The 12,852-nt window shown below is 38.5% G+C and overlaps 1 protein-coding gene across 6 annotated transcripts in view; it reads right to left on the reverse strand.

Moving 5' to 3' along the window:
• The window catches only part of sntg1 (syntrophin, gamma 1), a 435,268-nt gene that overhangs the window by 50,737 nt on the left and 371,679 nt on the right, over nucleotides 1–12,852 (reverse strand). For all 6 annotated transcript variants that reach the window (XM_073042629.1, XM_073042607.1, XM_073042638.1 and 3 more), the window contains 4 exons: nucleotides 7,045–7,147; nucleotides 3,529–3,611; nucleotides 2,391–2,521; nucleotides 392–521 (listed from right to left, as the gene is read on the reverse strand). In XM_073042629.1, coding sequence (XP_072898730.1) covers nucleotides 392–521; nucleotides 2,391–2,521; nucleotides 3,529–3,611; nucleotides 7,045–7,147 — 447 coding nt within the window. The remainder of the gene's footprint in view (nucleotides 1–391; nucleotides 522–2,390; nucleotides 2,522–3,528; nucleotides 3,612–7,044; nucleotides 7,148–12,852) is intronic.

A 12,852-nucleotide genomic window follows, 5' to 3' on the forward strand; every position in this document is an offset into this window, starting at 1 on the left:
ATTATTGGGAATAATTAGGCATCAAAGTCATACCTCAAAGAAACATTAAAAAGGTGGTTTTGTGAATATAATTACATGTGTTATTATATTAATTTGGTGGTATAATCTAAATGTTAAATAACCATGCAAATGTTCCCTATTACTGTATTACGGAAACTTATGCTAATTACAGCTAAAGCTTGTGTAAAGCCTTATTGTTATATTAAAATCATATACATATCAATGACTCTTTAATTACTATTTTGCCAATGGCAAATACGGAATTTTTTTAGACGATTTAAAAAGAACTCTCATGACTTGGTAGACAAACAATTTAAGTCACAATTATCAAGTCTGCTGAGCTCAAAGAGTAAAACCCCATATTTTTCCTTGCACAAACATAGATACGTACATTGTGCTTGGTAAGGTTGGATATATTAATTGCCAGTGCTTGTAGCCAATCTATGCAGTCTTCAGCAGTGAGACATTGAATTACACCACTGCATACTCCGTCCACAGCAATTACTTGAAATGCATTTTGCCTAAAAACGTCACAAAACACATGAAGAGAAATAATATCCAATATTTAAAGACAAAGCCTAGTTGTATCTGAGTGTGGCTCATAGCTCGTGGTCCTGGGCAATGCCTTGAACTTATGAAGTCTGGAACTTGCCAGGCAAGGACTGAGGAATAAGGTCTGCTGCTGCACATAGGTCCCAAATAAAGTCTCAACTATGAAAATCCATTGGAGATGGGAAAGACTTCACTCCCAGCCCTGTCAAAATGTTTCCATCCTCCTAAACAACTCTAACAATCAGAAACATTTAAAAATATCTCTTTTCAAATAATCGCAAACATTTTGAAACAAAAAGTAAACACTTCTGAATAATGAAAAAGCATGAAAGAAAACAATTAACTAAGAAATATAGCTTAGCTTATTCTTCCATTTTTCTGTACAGATTTTAAATTCCCATTCATCTCCATGGATTCACTGATGTAATGTGGTTGAGGATCTGAAAGTACATTCTTTACTGTAAGGGAGGGGGAATCTTCTGTTTCACTGTTGGATAGGGAGTCACCTTAGGAATTTCTGGCAACACCCAGCAAGATTCAGGTCCCTTATCCGGTGTTTCCTAACTTGGACACTGGTCCTGATGAGTGAAACATCTGTGAAATATCTGCCAGATATCACTCCATTTCATTTGGACAAAGTTGGCTGTTTGAATTGGTGATGAATCTGTGGAATTTATTACCACAGAGAGTTGGGTATATTTGAGGCACAGCTTGTTCTTGATTACATACAGCATCAGAGGTTACGAGGAGAAAGCTGGGGAGTGTGGCTGAAGAGGGATCAGCCATGATTGAATAGCGGAGCAGACTTGATGGGCCAAATAGCCTAATTCTGCTCTTATGTCTTATGGTCTTAGTAGAATATTGACCATCAAATAAACAACCTATCACTGAGTGAAACTTAGTATCAATGATGTCAATTAAGGATTTATATCATTTAACTTACTATCAAGGATAAAAATGTTAGCATAATTGTTGAACAAATGCACTGTTGTTGCTTAGCTTGCTGATATAGTTGAGGTTGATATTCCTTGGCAAACCAACCCAAAATTAAATAGGATTGCTGTTGAAATGGCAGAACATTGGAACACAAAGCCTATGTAGAATTCAATCTCGTATCTCTTTCAGGCAGTTAGATTTCTGGGAGAGCGTTCTTTGATTTACCTCTCTTGCTACTCTATCAGAACTGTCTGAGGAAATGTGGCAGTGGGGAGGAAAGTAGGGCTAGTTAGTAGTAATAGTTTTAAAGTCAGTCACAATGGAGGGATGGGCCTATCAGAGCTTCTCCCCACCCCCTTTTCTTTCACCTTCAGTTCTGCCAAAAACTGCAAAACATATGAAAGAAACCCTGAAGAATCGTAAATAGATAGTACATTTCAAAGAAGAGTAAATACTGCTGAACGCTGCTAATGGTGTTGCAGTGGGATTGCTGCCCCTTTGTAGGCCAGCAATAAAGTACTTCCTTTCACTGGCAGAATCATTATCAGGAGCAGGTTTATTATCACTGAGATACGCCATGAGATTTGTTGTTCTGTGACTGCAAAACAGTTCAAGATATAAAATTTACTACAAGACACAAAATAAATAAATAGTATAAAAGGCAAATAACGAGGCAGTGTTCATACGTTTGTGGACCATTCAGAAATTTAATGGCACAGGGGAAGAAGCTGTTCATGATGGTGCCCTGATTTGGGAAAGTAGTTGTAGACAAATTATAGTGCAAAATCTGAAGAAAATATTTCTTAGATGTTTAAATATTGATCATATTTATGGCACTTTAATTCCAACCACAGCATTTGAACATTAATTTGCTTCATGTAAATAATATTTTAAACCATTACCTAGAAATATCAGTGCCTGGAATGTGATGTGACAGACGAGAATGAAGAAGAGGTATTAGCTGCAGATCACACCATCTCTTCTCCCACTTCAGGCCTGAGGATGGCGTCCATGAAGAACATGACAATGAATCCTGAAAAATATTCGTCATTTTAGACTTTTTAACTGATGTGCATTCTTAATAAGATTTATATTTCCATAACTTGCAAAAGATTGCAACTGAAATAACACCACTATATTTCTTTAATTTAAATAGATATTGAAACAGTTTGTTGGAATGAATATTTCACATTCATTAAGGTTTCATATACCCATGGCTGAAAATCAATAGGTTTTTAATACTTTGACATGCTCAATTAATCCTTTAGCAAATGCTTTGACAGACTTTGACCTTGGCTGTTAGATTTATATTATTGTAACATTCTAAAATTCATGTCATTTTAGGCTACATAAAAATCCAACACAAAAATTCTAGTGACAGTTTGACAGCATGCAGCAAAATTTTGAATACCTCTTTGAGAATCAAAGCAATTCAGTACTTTGTGCTCAACAAGAGATTAGATGAGGTGTTTTCGTTATTCATTTCATTTCGGCCTGATTTTCTGTGCCTTGTGAGATTCAAACTGACTTACAAGAAGATCTTAAAGCCCCCTCCATATCCATCATTTTTCCAGAGATTCTACTTGTCTGCTCAATAATGGCAGGATATGTTAACAGAACTTCAGGTTCAGTAGAGTTTTGGAATATTATAAGAATCGTGGACAAAAACTTCTATACGTTTTCCCAATCTCCCAACATGATTTTGTCATAATTTCAGATATGTGGTAGGAATTACTAATTTTAACAATAAGACATAGGAGCACAATTAGGTCAATCAGCCCAAGAAGTCACTCTACTTCTTGATTTCAACATGATGCATTGAACACCTGATATATATGCACTGAGTGCATCTAATTGTTAAATATTCTTGGAAGGAAGATTATGATTGAAATTTAGGACTATTTTCTTTTGCTGGTGCTTCTGTTAAAATAAGCGTGTACAAGGTGGGGAACACTCTCTCTTCAGCTAAAAATGGCAAGAAGAGGAAAATACCCATTAAGTCAGCTGCAACATGAAGTTTAAAGCTGAATTGCATCTTACTGTATTGTTAGGGTGATAGTTGAGATGTAATCCACTATCACAAAGTGGAGAAGATGTACCACTGCTCTGGTCACTGGGGATACCTGTAGGCAAATGGGAACTAGTTTAATGTACGGTCAAGTCAATACATTACTACTTATGGGCAGTAGTATGCTTAACAGTGTTTATAGAAAGACAAAATATTGAAACAATTTACCGGCTGATTCAATTAAATAAATGGAGCAAGGTAAAGAGAAGTACTGGAGACATCTAATTACTCCTAAAAGGGTAATTAAATTTGATTCCAACAAACAATCTGGAAAGTTCAAGTTCAAACACTAGCAACTGAATTATTTTTACTCACTAAATTAAATAAATGTGTTAAAGAACCCTAATATCATAATGGTATTCATGAAGCTAACGGTTGGGCATTAAAAAAAACCTATCATTAATGTATATCAGGAAAGGAAGTTACCCATTATTTTATAACGAAGTATTTCTTGTGAAATGGTCTATCGTGCCATCAGGCTGTAAAAAAAGCCAATCTAATCAGCACTGATCTAAGGGCAGGATTTACACATGGCAAAGACAGACCCGGCCCTGCCAATTCAGAAAAATCTTCCTCACAGATGTATGTTAATTTGTGCCAATATTGGGAAATTTGTCACACAGGCTAGTCAACCTTATCGAGTTGTTTGAAACAATATCATTGTTATTCCTTAAATAGCCAACATATTAGGATAACAACACATGAAATAAAATTATTTAGTGCAAGTTGCCAAAAAATATAGACCATAAGACATAGGAGCAGAATTAGGCCATCTGGCCCATCGAGTCTGCTCCACCATTCAAACATGGCTGATCCTTTTTTTCATCTCCTCCTCAACCCCAGTTCCCAGCCTTCTCCCCGTAACCCCTGATGCCATGAAATATAAAACAGTTCCAGGTAGGTAAGCCTAGAATTCATTTAACTCTGTTTATTCTATAGTTTTTCCAAAACAGTCAGTCTAGCTTGTTAATAAATAACACTGGGAATCCATTGATAACATCCAATTTTCATGTTTTTGAAGCACATGGAACAACAATCTATCAAAAAAATAGAAACACTAATGACATCAGCTAATAATTAAATGGCAAGCAGTTCTTTTCCATGAGGTAATCATGAGAATTAGGCATAAAAATTCATCTGTGCAAAGTCCAAAAACGGTACTACAATAACAAATTTTACATTGCGTGTTTGAATAGGAGGTAATAGGAAATCTTATTTACTGCAAGAAGTGCATCTGCCCTGTGTCAGTTTTGGCATCCTGTGTGTCCAAATGATGTTAAGAATGTGTTAAGACCACATTCTGTTTTTGGCAAGAATTTTAACAACACTGCCACAAAAGATTTCAACAAAGCTGACAGCTCCAAACCAGCATTATTAAAGAGTCAGACATACCTCACCTTTCATGGTTAGCATTCTACGCAGCTCTCTCCAAAATAAACCTCTGATCCCACTCATTGTTCTCACAGGTGGCTTCAGCAATTTCTCCACCAAAAAAATCAGTAGCCACGTTCTTGACGTCACCTTATTGCTTTTGTCCTGACTCTAAATGGATTTCTCATCCAATGAACATGGAACAATTTATTTTTCAATTGCTACCTATCAGCTTTTCAGGATAAACTTGCGAAATTTGCTGTGATAATTGGGATCCCAGATTGGCTAATCTAGTTGAGCTATTTGAGGCTACCTGCGATCATCGCATTAACAGCAATGAATATGCAAGATCTGTGACTGGCTAGATAGAAAAGGGCATTGAGGACATCACTGTTTTTAAATACATCTATGTGAGGACAAATCAGAAGCATAACCTACAGCACAGCCTGAGCACAGCTAAGACATGGGGATGACACTTTCAGTTCAGGTGATATGGTAGCTCTCAGGTCAGCAGGAGCTGCACTTTCCCACGCCATCAGGAAAACAAAATAGCATTATTCACAGAGAAAGTACAGCCATTTCTGTGACACCAGAGACACGAGGTGCATGGGACAGGGCATTCATAACATAACAGAATAAAAGCCTGCCCTGTGAATCAATGAAGGTGATGCTTCTCCTCCTGATAGGACGAATGTTTTTCATTCTGTGTTTGATGCACAGAACATGTGCCGGTGGGGAGCAGTGGCTGGTCTTATCAACAGCAATGATGAGATGGTGTACAGAGAGGAAGTAGTGGCTGGTAGAATGGTGCGAGCACAACAATTTGAGTCACAATGTGGACTTGAGTCTCATTTAGGAAGGTGCAGGGTGACAACTGCACAGGGACGGCTCCACCACGGAGAGACTGAGGAGCACCAAGTTTTTAGGAGTTCACATAATGGATGATCTCACCAGATCCCTTGCCACTACCTCTTTGGTCAAGAAAGCACAGCACCGTCTCAGATTAGGGTGAATGGGGCTCCTCACCTTATTTCAAAACAATTTTTACAAGAGCACCATCCTGACCAGCTGCATCACCATTTGGAAAGGGAATTGCAAAAGGCATCTGACAGCAAGTCCCTACAAAGCATTGTAAAGATTACTGAGAGGATCATTGGTTTTTTCTCGCTCATCAGAGATGTTTACCCAGTGTGCAGTGTACACAGGGCCTTTAGCATTGTCAGTGATCCCTCCCATCTGTCTAACCATCTCTTTGACTCCCAACTGTCAGGCAGGGGACACAATAACATTAAGCCAAGAGCTGTTAGGTTGGGAAACAGCTCCTTCCTCCAAAGCTGCAAGACTACTGAAGGTACTGCCACACCCAGGTCTCATCATGTATGAAGTACTGGTAGTGTTATACTGTTTACCTTTTAACTTGTGTCATCAATGCACCTGATTGTTAATTTATTTGTGGTAATATTACTTTATGTGTTATATGTGTATGTACTGTGTGTTGTGTTGCACAACTTCGTCCAGAGGGATGTTGTTTCATTTGGCAGTATGCATGCATACCATTAAATAGAACTCCATTTATCCATTTGAAGTTTGTGACACTGAAAACCACGTATTATCTTTTCAAATTTTAGAGCTTTTCAAGCTCTAAAATTTTACAGCTCTGGAAGAAGCTTTAAAATCACAAAATTAGAGTCAGCATTTGATCAAAAGCAGCATTGTTGAGCAAAGTCAAGCTGTTAAGATTACTTGAATGATGGAAAATCAATGCAGATAACTTTCTAGACAATTTAATCTAATCTGTCTTTTTCATTGAGTATGTGCAGTTTTACTCCTTAACCCGGCTTAATTCAAACGGAATTAATTGTCTCCTAATACAATATGTGCATGACTTTCTCAGAAGGCCAGTTCTTATTAAATCAAACTAATCTTGCCCTATGTTCAAGTTTGGAACAGCTTTTTTGTTATCACATACTAATTAACTCAAGTGACCTGCTACACAAACTGAATGTCCAAACACTTAGAACATCTGTGCAGGGGAATGATTGAGAAATAATATGTGAAAAGGAAAGAGTGCTTAGCCAAAGTCATTCATTTCCTAAAAATAGATTAAACATACTTACATGTGCAGTCTTCATACAGGGGAAGTTTCAGGAAGGCAGGTGCTCTTTTAAGAAATGACACTGTAAGAGTTACTTCCTCTCCAGCATTGCGCAGAACTTGAACCTATGAGAAATTATGAAAAATAGATGTAAACACAATTGGCTCAGTTTAAGTTCGGCTATTTCTGTTTAAAGGGTCTGTAATCTTATTAACATAAACATTCAAATTGTATGAAATCTCAGTTAAAAAAAAAACAAAGCACCAAATCTAAAATGTCAGGCTTTTCCCCCAGCAATGCTGACATGCTCATGAATAATTATGACAATTCTATTGCCTCTAATGAAGAACTGGAAAAGGAAAAGAAGGATCTGTGAGACACTAATATATGCAGAGGGCTCAGTGCAAAGAAAAGAGCAGGGACAGATATCATTGATCATAAAGAGTGAAACATGCTAATATACATTTACCTAGAAATGTGCGTCTTTCAGAAAGTCAACAGAAACCAAAGCCAATATAAGATGAATGATCCTGCTTTAGTTGAACTTCACCTGCTGGTCTATGCTAAGCTGAGCGACACACTACTGTTGGCATCAATGAGCAAACTGTATCTCTCAAAAGCACATGCTAATGAGGAATGAAGAAAGATTTAAATATCTGTTGAAATACTGACTGGAGATTACGGATAAGATTTAACACCTGCCTATGGGTCAGTGCTTCTGGACCTTTCACTTAAATGTGAGATACGTGATTGTTTTTATCTACAGCCTGAATAACAAAAAGAGAGATAGAGTGTTCATTTCACTCTTTAATGGGTTTTTAAGAATTTTCTTACTGCTGTTGCCAAAAAGTTCAAAATGAAGGGCTTGCAAGCTAAATACTGATAATGTAAAATATGTAACTGAAAGGGCAATTTACTACCCAAAAAGACGTGAGTGGGGTTGGTGGTGGGGAGCCAGGGGTCTGTGGTTAGTTATCTTTATGTAATTGTATAAAATAGGAAAATTTGAACAGGCTACCCCTTGTGCTCCCCCCCATCACTTTTTCCTCAACTAATGTCAAGAATGTACAGTAATACCCATTTTGTATCTTCACCTAACTTTGAAGTGAACACCATGGACTTCTGGCTATTGAGAAGTATTTTACAATTCAATGCATGCATACACATAATTTATGAATTCTATGCTTATTTCATCCAAGTATCCAAAAGTTGTTTCATTTAACAACAATGTATTATGAAATTCAATAGAAAAAAATTACATTAACTCACAAAAGAAAAGCAATAATCTCATACAGGTTGAGCTAGCTTCCAAAACTCTCTTAATACTGATAGTATCTGCCATACTTGAATTTAGAATAGCTCAGAATTATTTTAGGTTTGATGGATTCCTTCTGCCATAACAAGCGCCAGCTCATTTGCCATAACTCATGGATTTAAATAGGAAATCTTCCCAGTCTCTAGGCATTCATATATCTGATTTAATGTCTGCCTGCCAGTTTCTTGCAAGTTTGGGCTGCAATACACTTCTTTATGTCCTCAGGTGATCTTTATTTTTGTGTAGAGTGACCCTGTGTTGTTCAGTGTGCCACCCACCATTCATCAGCTTACAGGTGAGGTCATGTGACAGGCTTTCATACATCATGATGACATTCATTTCACAGGTAAATGATTCAGAAATCTTTGGTAAGATGCATTGGCCTTATCCTTTTCCTGAGTGGGCAGTGGTCTCATATTGACACCAACATTGCATAAAAGGACACTACAGTATTCAAAAAGGTTATTGGGATTTCCATGGTAATCATTAGGGAGGAAGTGAGAGCTTAAATAATGTAAAATACATATTCAAAATTTTACACAAAATATCATGGCCTTTATTTAATTGTTTCATCAAAATACCTCTATCTTGTTGACTAATACTTTGGGCTAACAATTAAGTGGAAAATGTTAATCAAATTCACTTCATTCCCTCACCCACTTCCCCACTTCAGTGTTGAGAGTCAGAGTGTCTGAAAATGGCCAGGATATCACTCACACACGCTTTCATTCAGACCTTGTTTCACTCAGCCAAAGGCCTCTTGCCGTTCAGACTTCAAGTCGTGCCAAACAAATCAGGACATGGTTAGATCACTGAATGGTGGCTACTTATTGCCAACTGCACACGAGACTGGTTAAACCAGTGACCATGCAGTCAGTAGGTGGTTCACTCATGAATAATCATACATTCTGTTAACTAGCTGCCTTCCAACGACAAACATCAGTAAATCACAGCAATTCATCCAGTTACTGCCAGGCAGCAGAAATGAGAGGCAATAACTCACAGAGCGAGGGAGACAGAGAAATGCAACATTTTCTATCATTCATGATACTGTAGCAGAACCTGTTCCAAATGGTAATGATTATCAAGTCTCACCAACATCTATTACTCCAAGATGAAGATAGATATCCTATGAAGGCATATTTAGATTTTAAGTGGGTGTGTAGATTTTTATTTGTTAATTCAATAAATAGACTGAACTTGTTCTTAACAGTCTACTTGAGTCCAGAAGTGATCAGTTGTTAAGGGAAGTTAAATCTAAGGGGGCTCAAAGTTCGAAGTACATTTATAGTTGATACGTCTTCTTGCAGGCGGACACAAAACAAAGAAGCACAATAGAACCCATGAAAAATCCTACACTACGAAGACCGTGAAACATTCAAAGCACAAGAAAAGAACAAACAGTGCAAACGGTGAAAAAGTAAACAAATAATACTCAAATCATGAACTACTGAGTCCCTGAAAGCAAGTCCACAGCTAGTTCAGTACAAGGCGGGCGCCAATGGCTGCAGGCCACAGCTGCAGAGTCAGTTCAGCACTGAGGGGAGTGAAGCTTCATGGGGTAGTGAGGTGAACACTGGTTCATCCTTTGCCCTTGGCCTCAGCACCTTAGTCTTTTTAATCTGGTTTGGTGCTTAAATCGGCTGCACATTGATTTGTTTTTTGCTCTCAGGCCTGGGTATAGATGGAAGATTGGGGTGGATATGGCATACTGAGTTGTGTGATTACTTGTCTTGCTATAATTCTGGTTTACTATCAATTAAGCAGCAGATAAAGTCTGAAGAGAAAAAGATGGCTGCACTCAGATGAAGAGCTGAATAATTACTCTCCCTCTCTGTACTTTTATACTGAGGGTCCCTACAAATGTTGTCAACACTCTGTTTATTTATTGTTTCTGATAACTACATTATAATTTTAAAGGAAATGAGAAAATCTGACATATTAAATATGAAAACAATTGAGACTTGACATTGTCTGTAAGGCATTTGTGTGGTACCTTAAGAGAAGTATTGAAACTTTTATTTCATCCTTTTTTTGAAACTCTATAGACTTTAAAAAACAAAGTCATGTTTATCCGGAAAGGAGATTATTTTCTGGAGCTCTGTCATTGTCTGCTGGGGTTGAGATAAAAGTAGACCTTAACAAGTAGAAACACTGTCAGAAAGCACAGAAGGGTTTGTCTGTTAGAGCTGTGCTGATGAATCATGTTTCAAAGGAGTCATTCTAACATCTCAGAGTTGTACAGTCAAAGTGGGTCTCCTAATCAAAATAAATGGGAAGAAAAAGAATGGTTTAAGAGACACCACAGCAACATAAAATAAACAGCATAGTTAACAATGCGACTCAGTATTAGAAGAGTAGGATCTGCTTACACAAAGGTTCAAAGGATCAAAGGTTCATTTTATTATCAAAGTATGTAAGCAGAATACAACTCTGTGATTTGTCTTCTCCAAATAGCCATAAAATACAAAAAAAACCATAGTGTCGTTGAAAGAAAAGACATCAACCCCCCTCCCCCACCACAAGTATCACCCACCCAGATACGGAGCTAAAACATCAAACTCCTAACCACCACCCCCCCAAACTCCCCCTCACACAAAAACCTGACAGATCGCCCACCCAGACACGGCAACTAAAACATCAAACCACTAACCCCACCAAACTCTCCCTCACCTAAAAAAACAGCGACAATAACATCAAACATCCAACCCCTCCCTCACCCAAAAGAAATAACATACTGTCTACCTGTCAATCAGCAACAAAAAAGAAAACACAGAAGAACTGAAGGAGACCGATATAAACTAGAGTCCACACCGATAGTCTCAATGTCTTGGAAATTCAAAAACATTTCTGTCACATAGAAACAGAAAATAGGTGCAGGAGTAGGCCATTTGGCCCTTCGAGCCTGCACCACCATTCAGTATGAGCATGGCTGATGATCCAACTCAGAACCCTGTCACCATCAAAGTGAGCAACAGTTCAAACTCAGTCCTTCCATGGGGCCTTCATCTAGCCCAATGCAACCTCCTTTAGGGATGACCTCTGGCTCTCCATGGTCTTCCGACCTTTGGCTAGATGCAGCCTCCTGGGGGGAGTGACCTCTGGCCCAAGGCGGGCTCTTGACCTCCGGCCTGACCCATGAGGAGAGACTGCCAAGCCAGCCTTTTTAAATTCACCTCAATGTTTCAATCTTCCTCAAATCCTCCATCAGCAAGAAACTGAGTCAATCATAGCCCCACTCAGGGCAACTCATGCTTGTGGTCCTCTCCTGAAATTTTCTTGGGGACAGCACTCGATTGAATGCCAAACTGTAAGTCACAGGCTTCAGCAGTTTCTGAAACACACTTCTCAGAAATAAGTTGTTGTTTGGGACAGTATGGTAGCGTAGTGGTTAGCACAACGCTTTACAGTACCAGTGACTCAGGTTTGATTCCCACTGCTGTCTATAAGGAGTTTGTACATTCTTCCCATGGCCGCGTGAGTTTCCTCCCACAGTCCAAAGGTGAACCAGTTGGTAGGAACGTCCAGAGAAACAAAATCTCTTTATAGATGGTTAATTAAAGATCTGCAGGTTCAATCCACCTTAGACCATAAAACATATGAGCAGAATTAGGCCATTCAGCCCATTATGTCTGCTCTGCCATTCCATCTTGGGTGATCCCGGATCCCACTCAACCACAAATGCCTGCCTTCTTCCTATAGCCAATGATGTCCTGACCGATCAGGAAACTATCAACCACCTTAAATATACCCATGGACTTGGCCTCCACCACAGTCTGTGGCAGAGCATTCCACAGATTCACTACTGTCTGGCCAAAAAAATTCTTCTTAAATGTCACTTTTAATTTTGAAGCTGTGCCCTCTAGTTCTGGATACCCCCACCACAGGAAACATTCTCTCCACATCCACCTTAACTAATCCTTTTAACATTCAGTAGATTTAAATAAGATCACCCACATTCTTCCAAATTCCAGTGAGTACAAGCCCAAAGCTGCCAAACGCTCCTTGCATGTTAACCCCTTCATTCCTGGAATCTTTGTGAGAGATGAATGATTCCTACCTGTACGATTTGTACTATTAAAAATAAGAAATATTCCAGATGTTGGAAATCTGAAATAAAAACAGTAAAACCTCAAAACTAATGAATGACCTTCAACTTGAAACATTATGTCTGGTTCTCTTTCCACAGATGTCTTTGCTCTCCCTTAGCTGCCCTCCTCCAAAGCAAATCCTTTTGTTAACTAAAACAAAATTGGGGAGAGAGAGTCATGGAGAAGTGCAACACAGAATTGGGCTCCTCAGCACTCCCCATCTACACTTACCTTTTTGTCCACATACAGTAATCTCTTTTGCTCACACTTGGTCCGTATCCTCTTGTCCATGACAAGTGCCTTTCCAGCTGTCTCTTAAATGTTATGATAATGTCTGACTCCACCACCACCTCTGGCAATGTTTTCTCAGATATTATCAATCATTCCCTTTCCAAAAACAACTTTTCCCTCAATTCTCCCTAAG

This window comes from Hemitrygon akajei, chromosome 1, assembly GCF_048418815.1.
Source record: "Hemitrygon akajei chromosome 1, sHemAka1.3, whole genome shotgun sequence".
NCBI lineage: Eukaryota > Metazoa > Chordata > Chondrichthyes > Myliobatiformes > Dasyatidae > Hemitrygon > Hemitrygon akajei.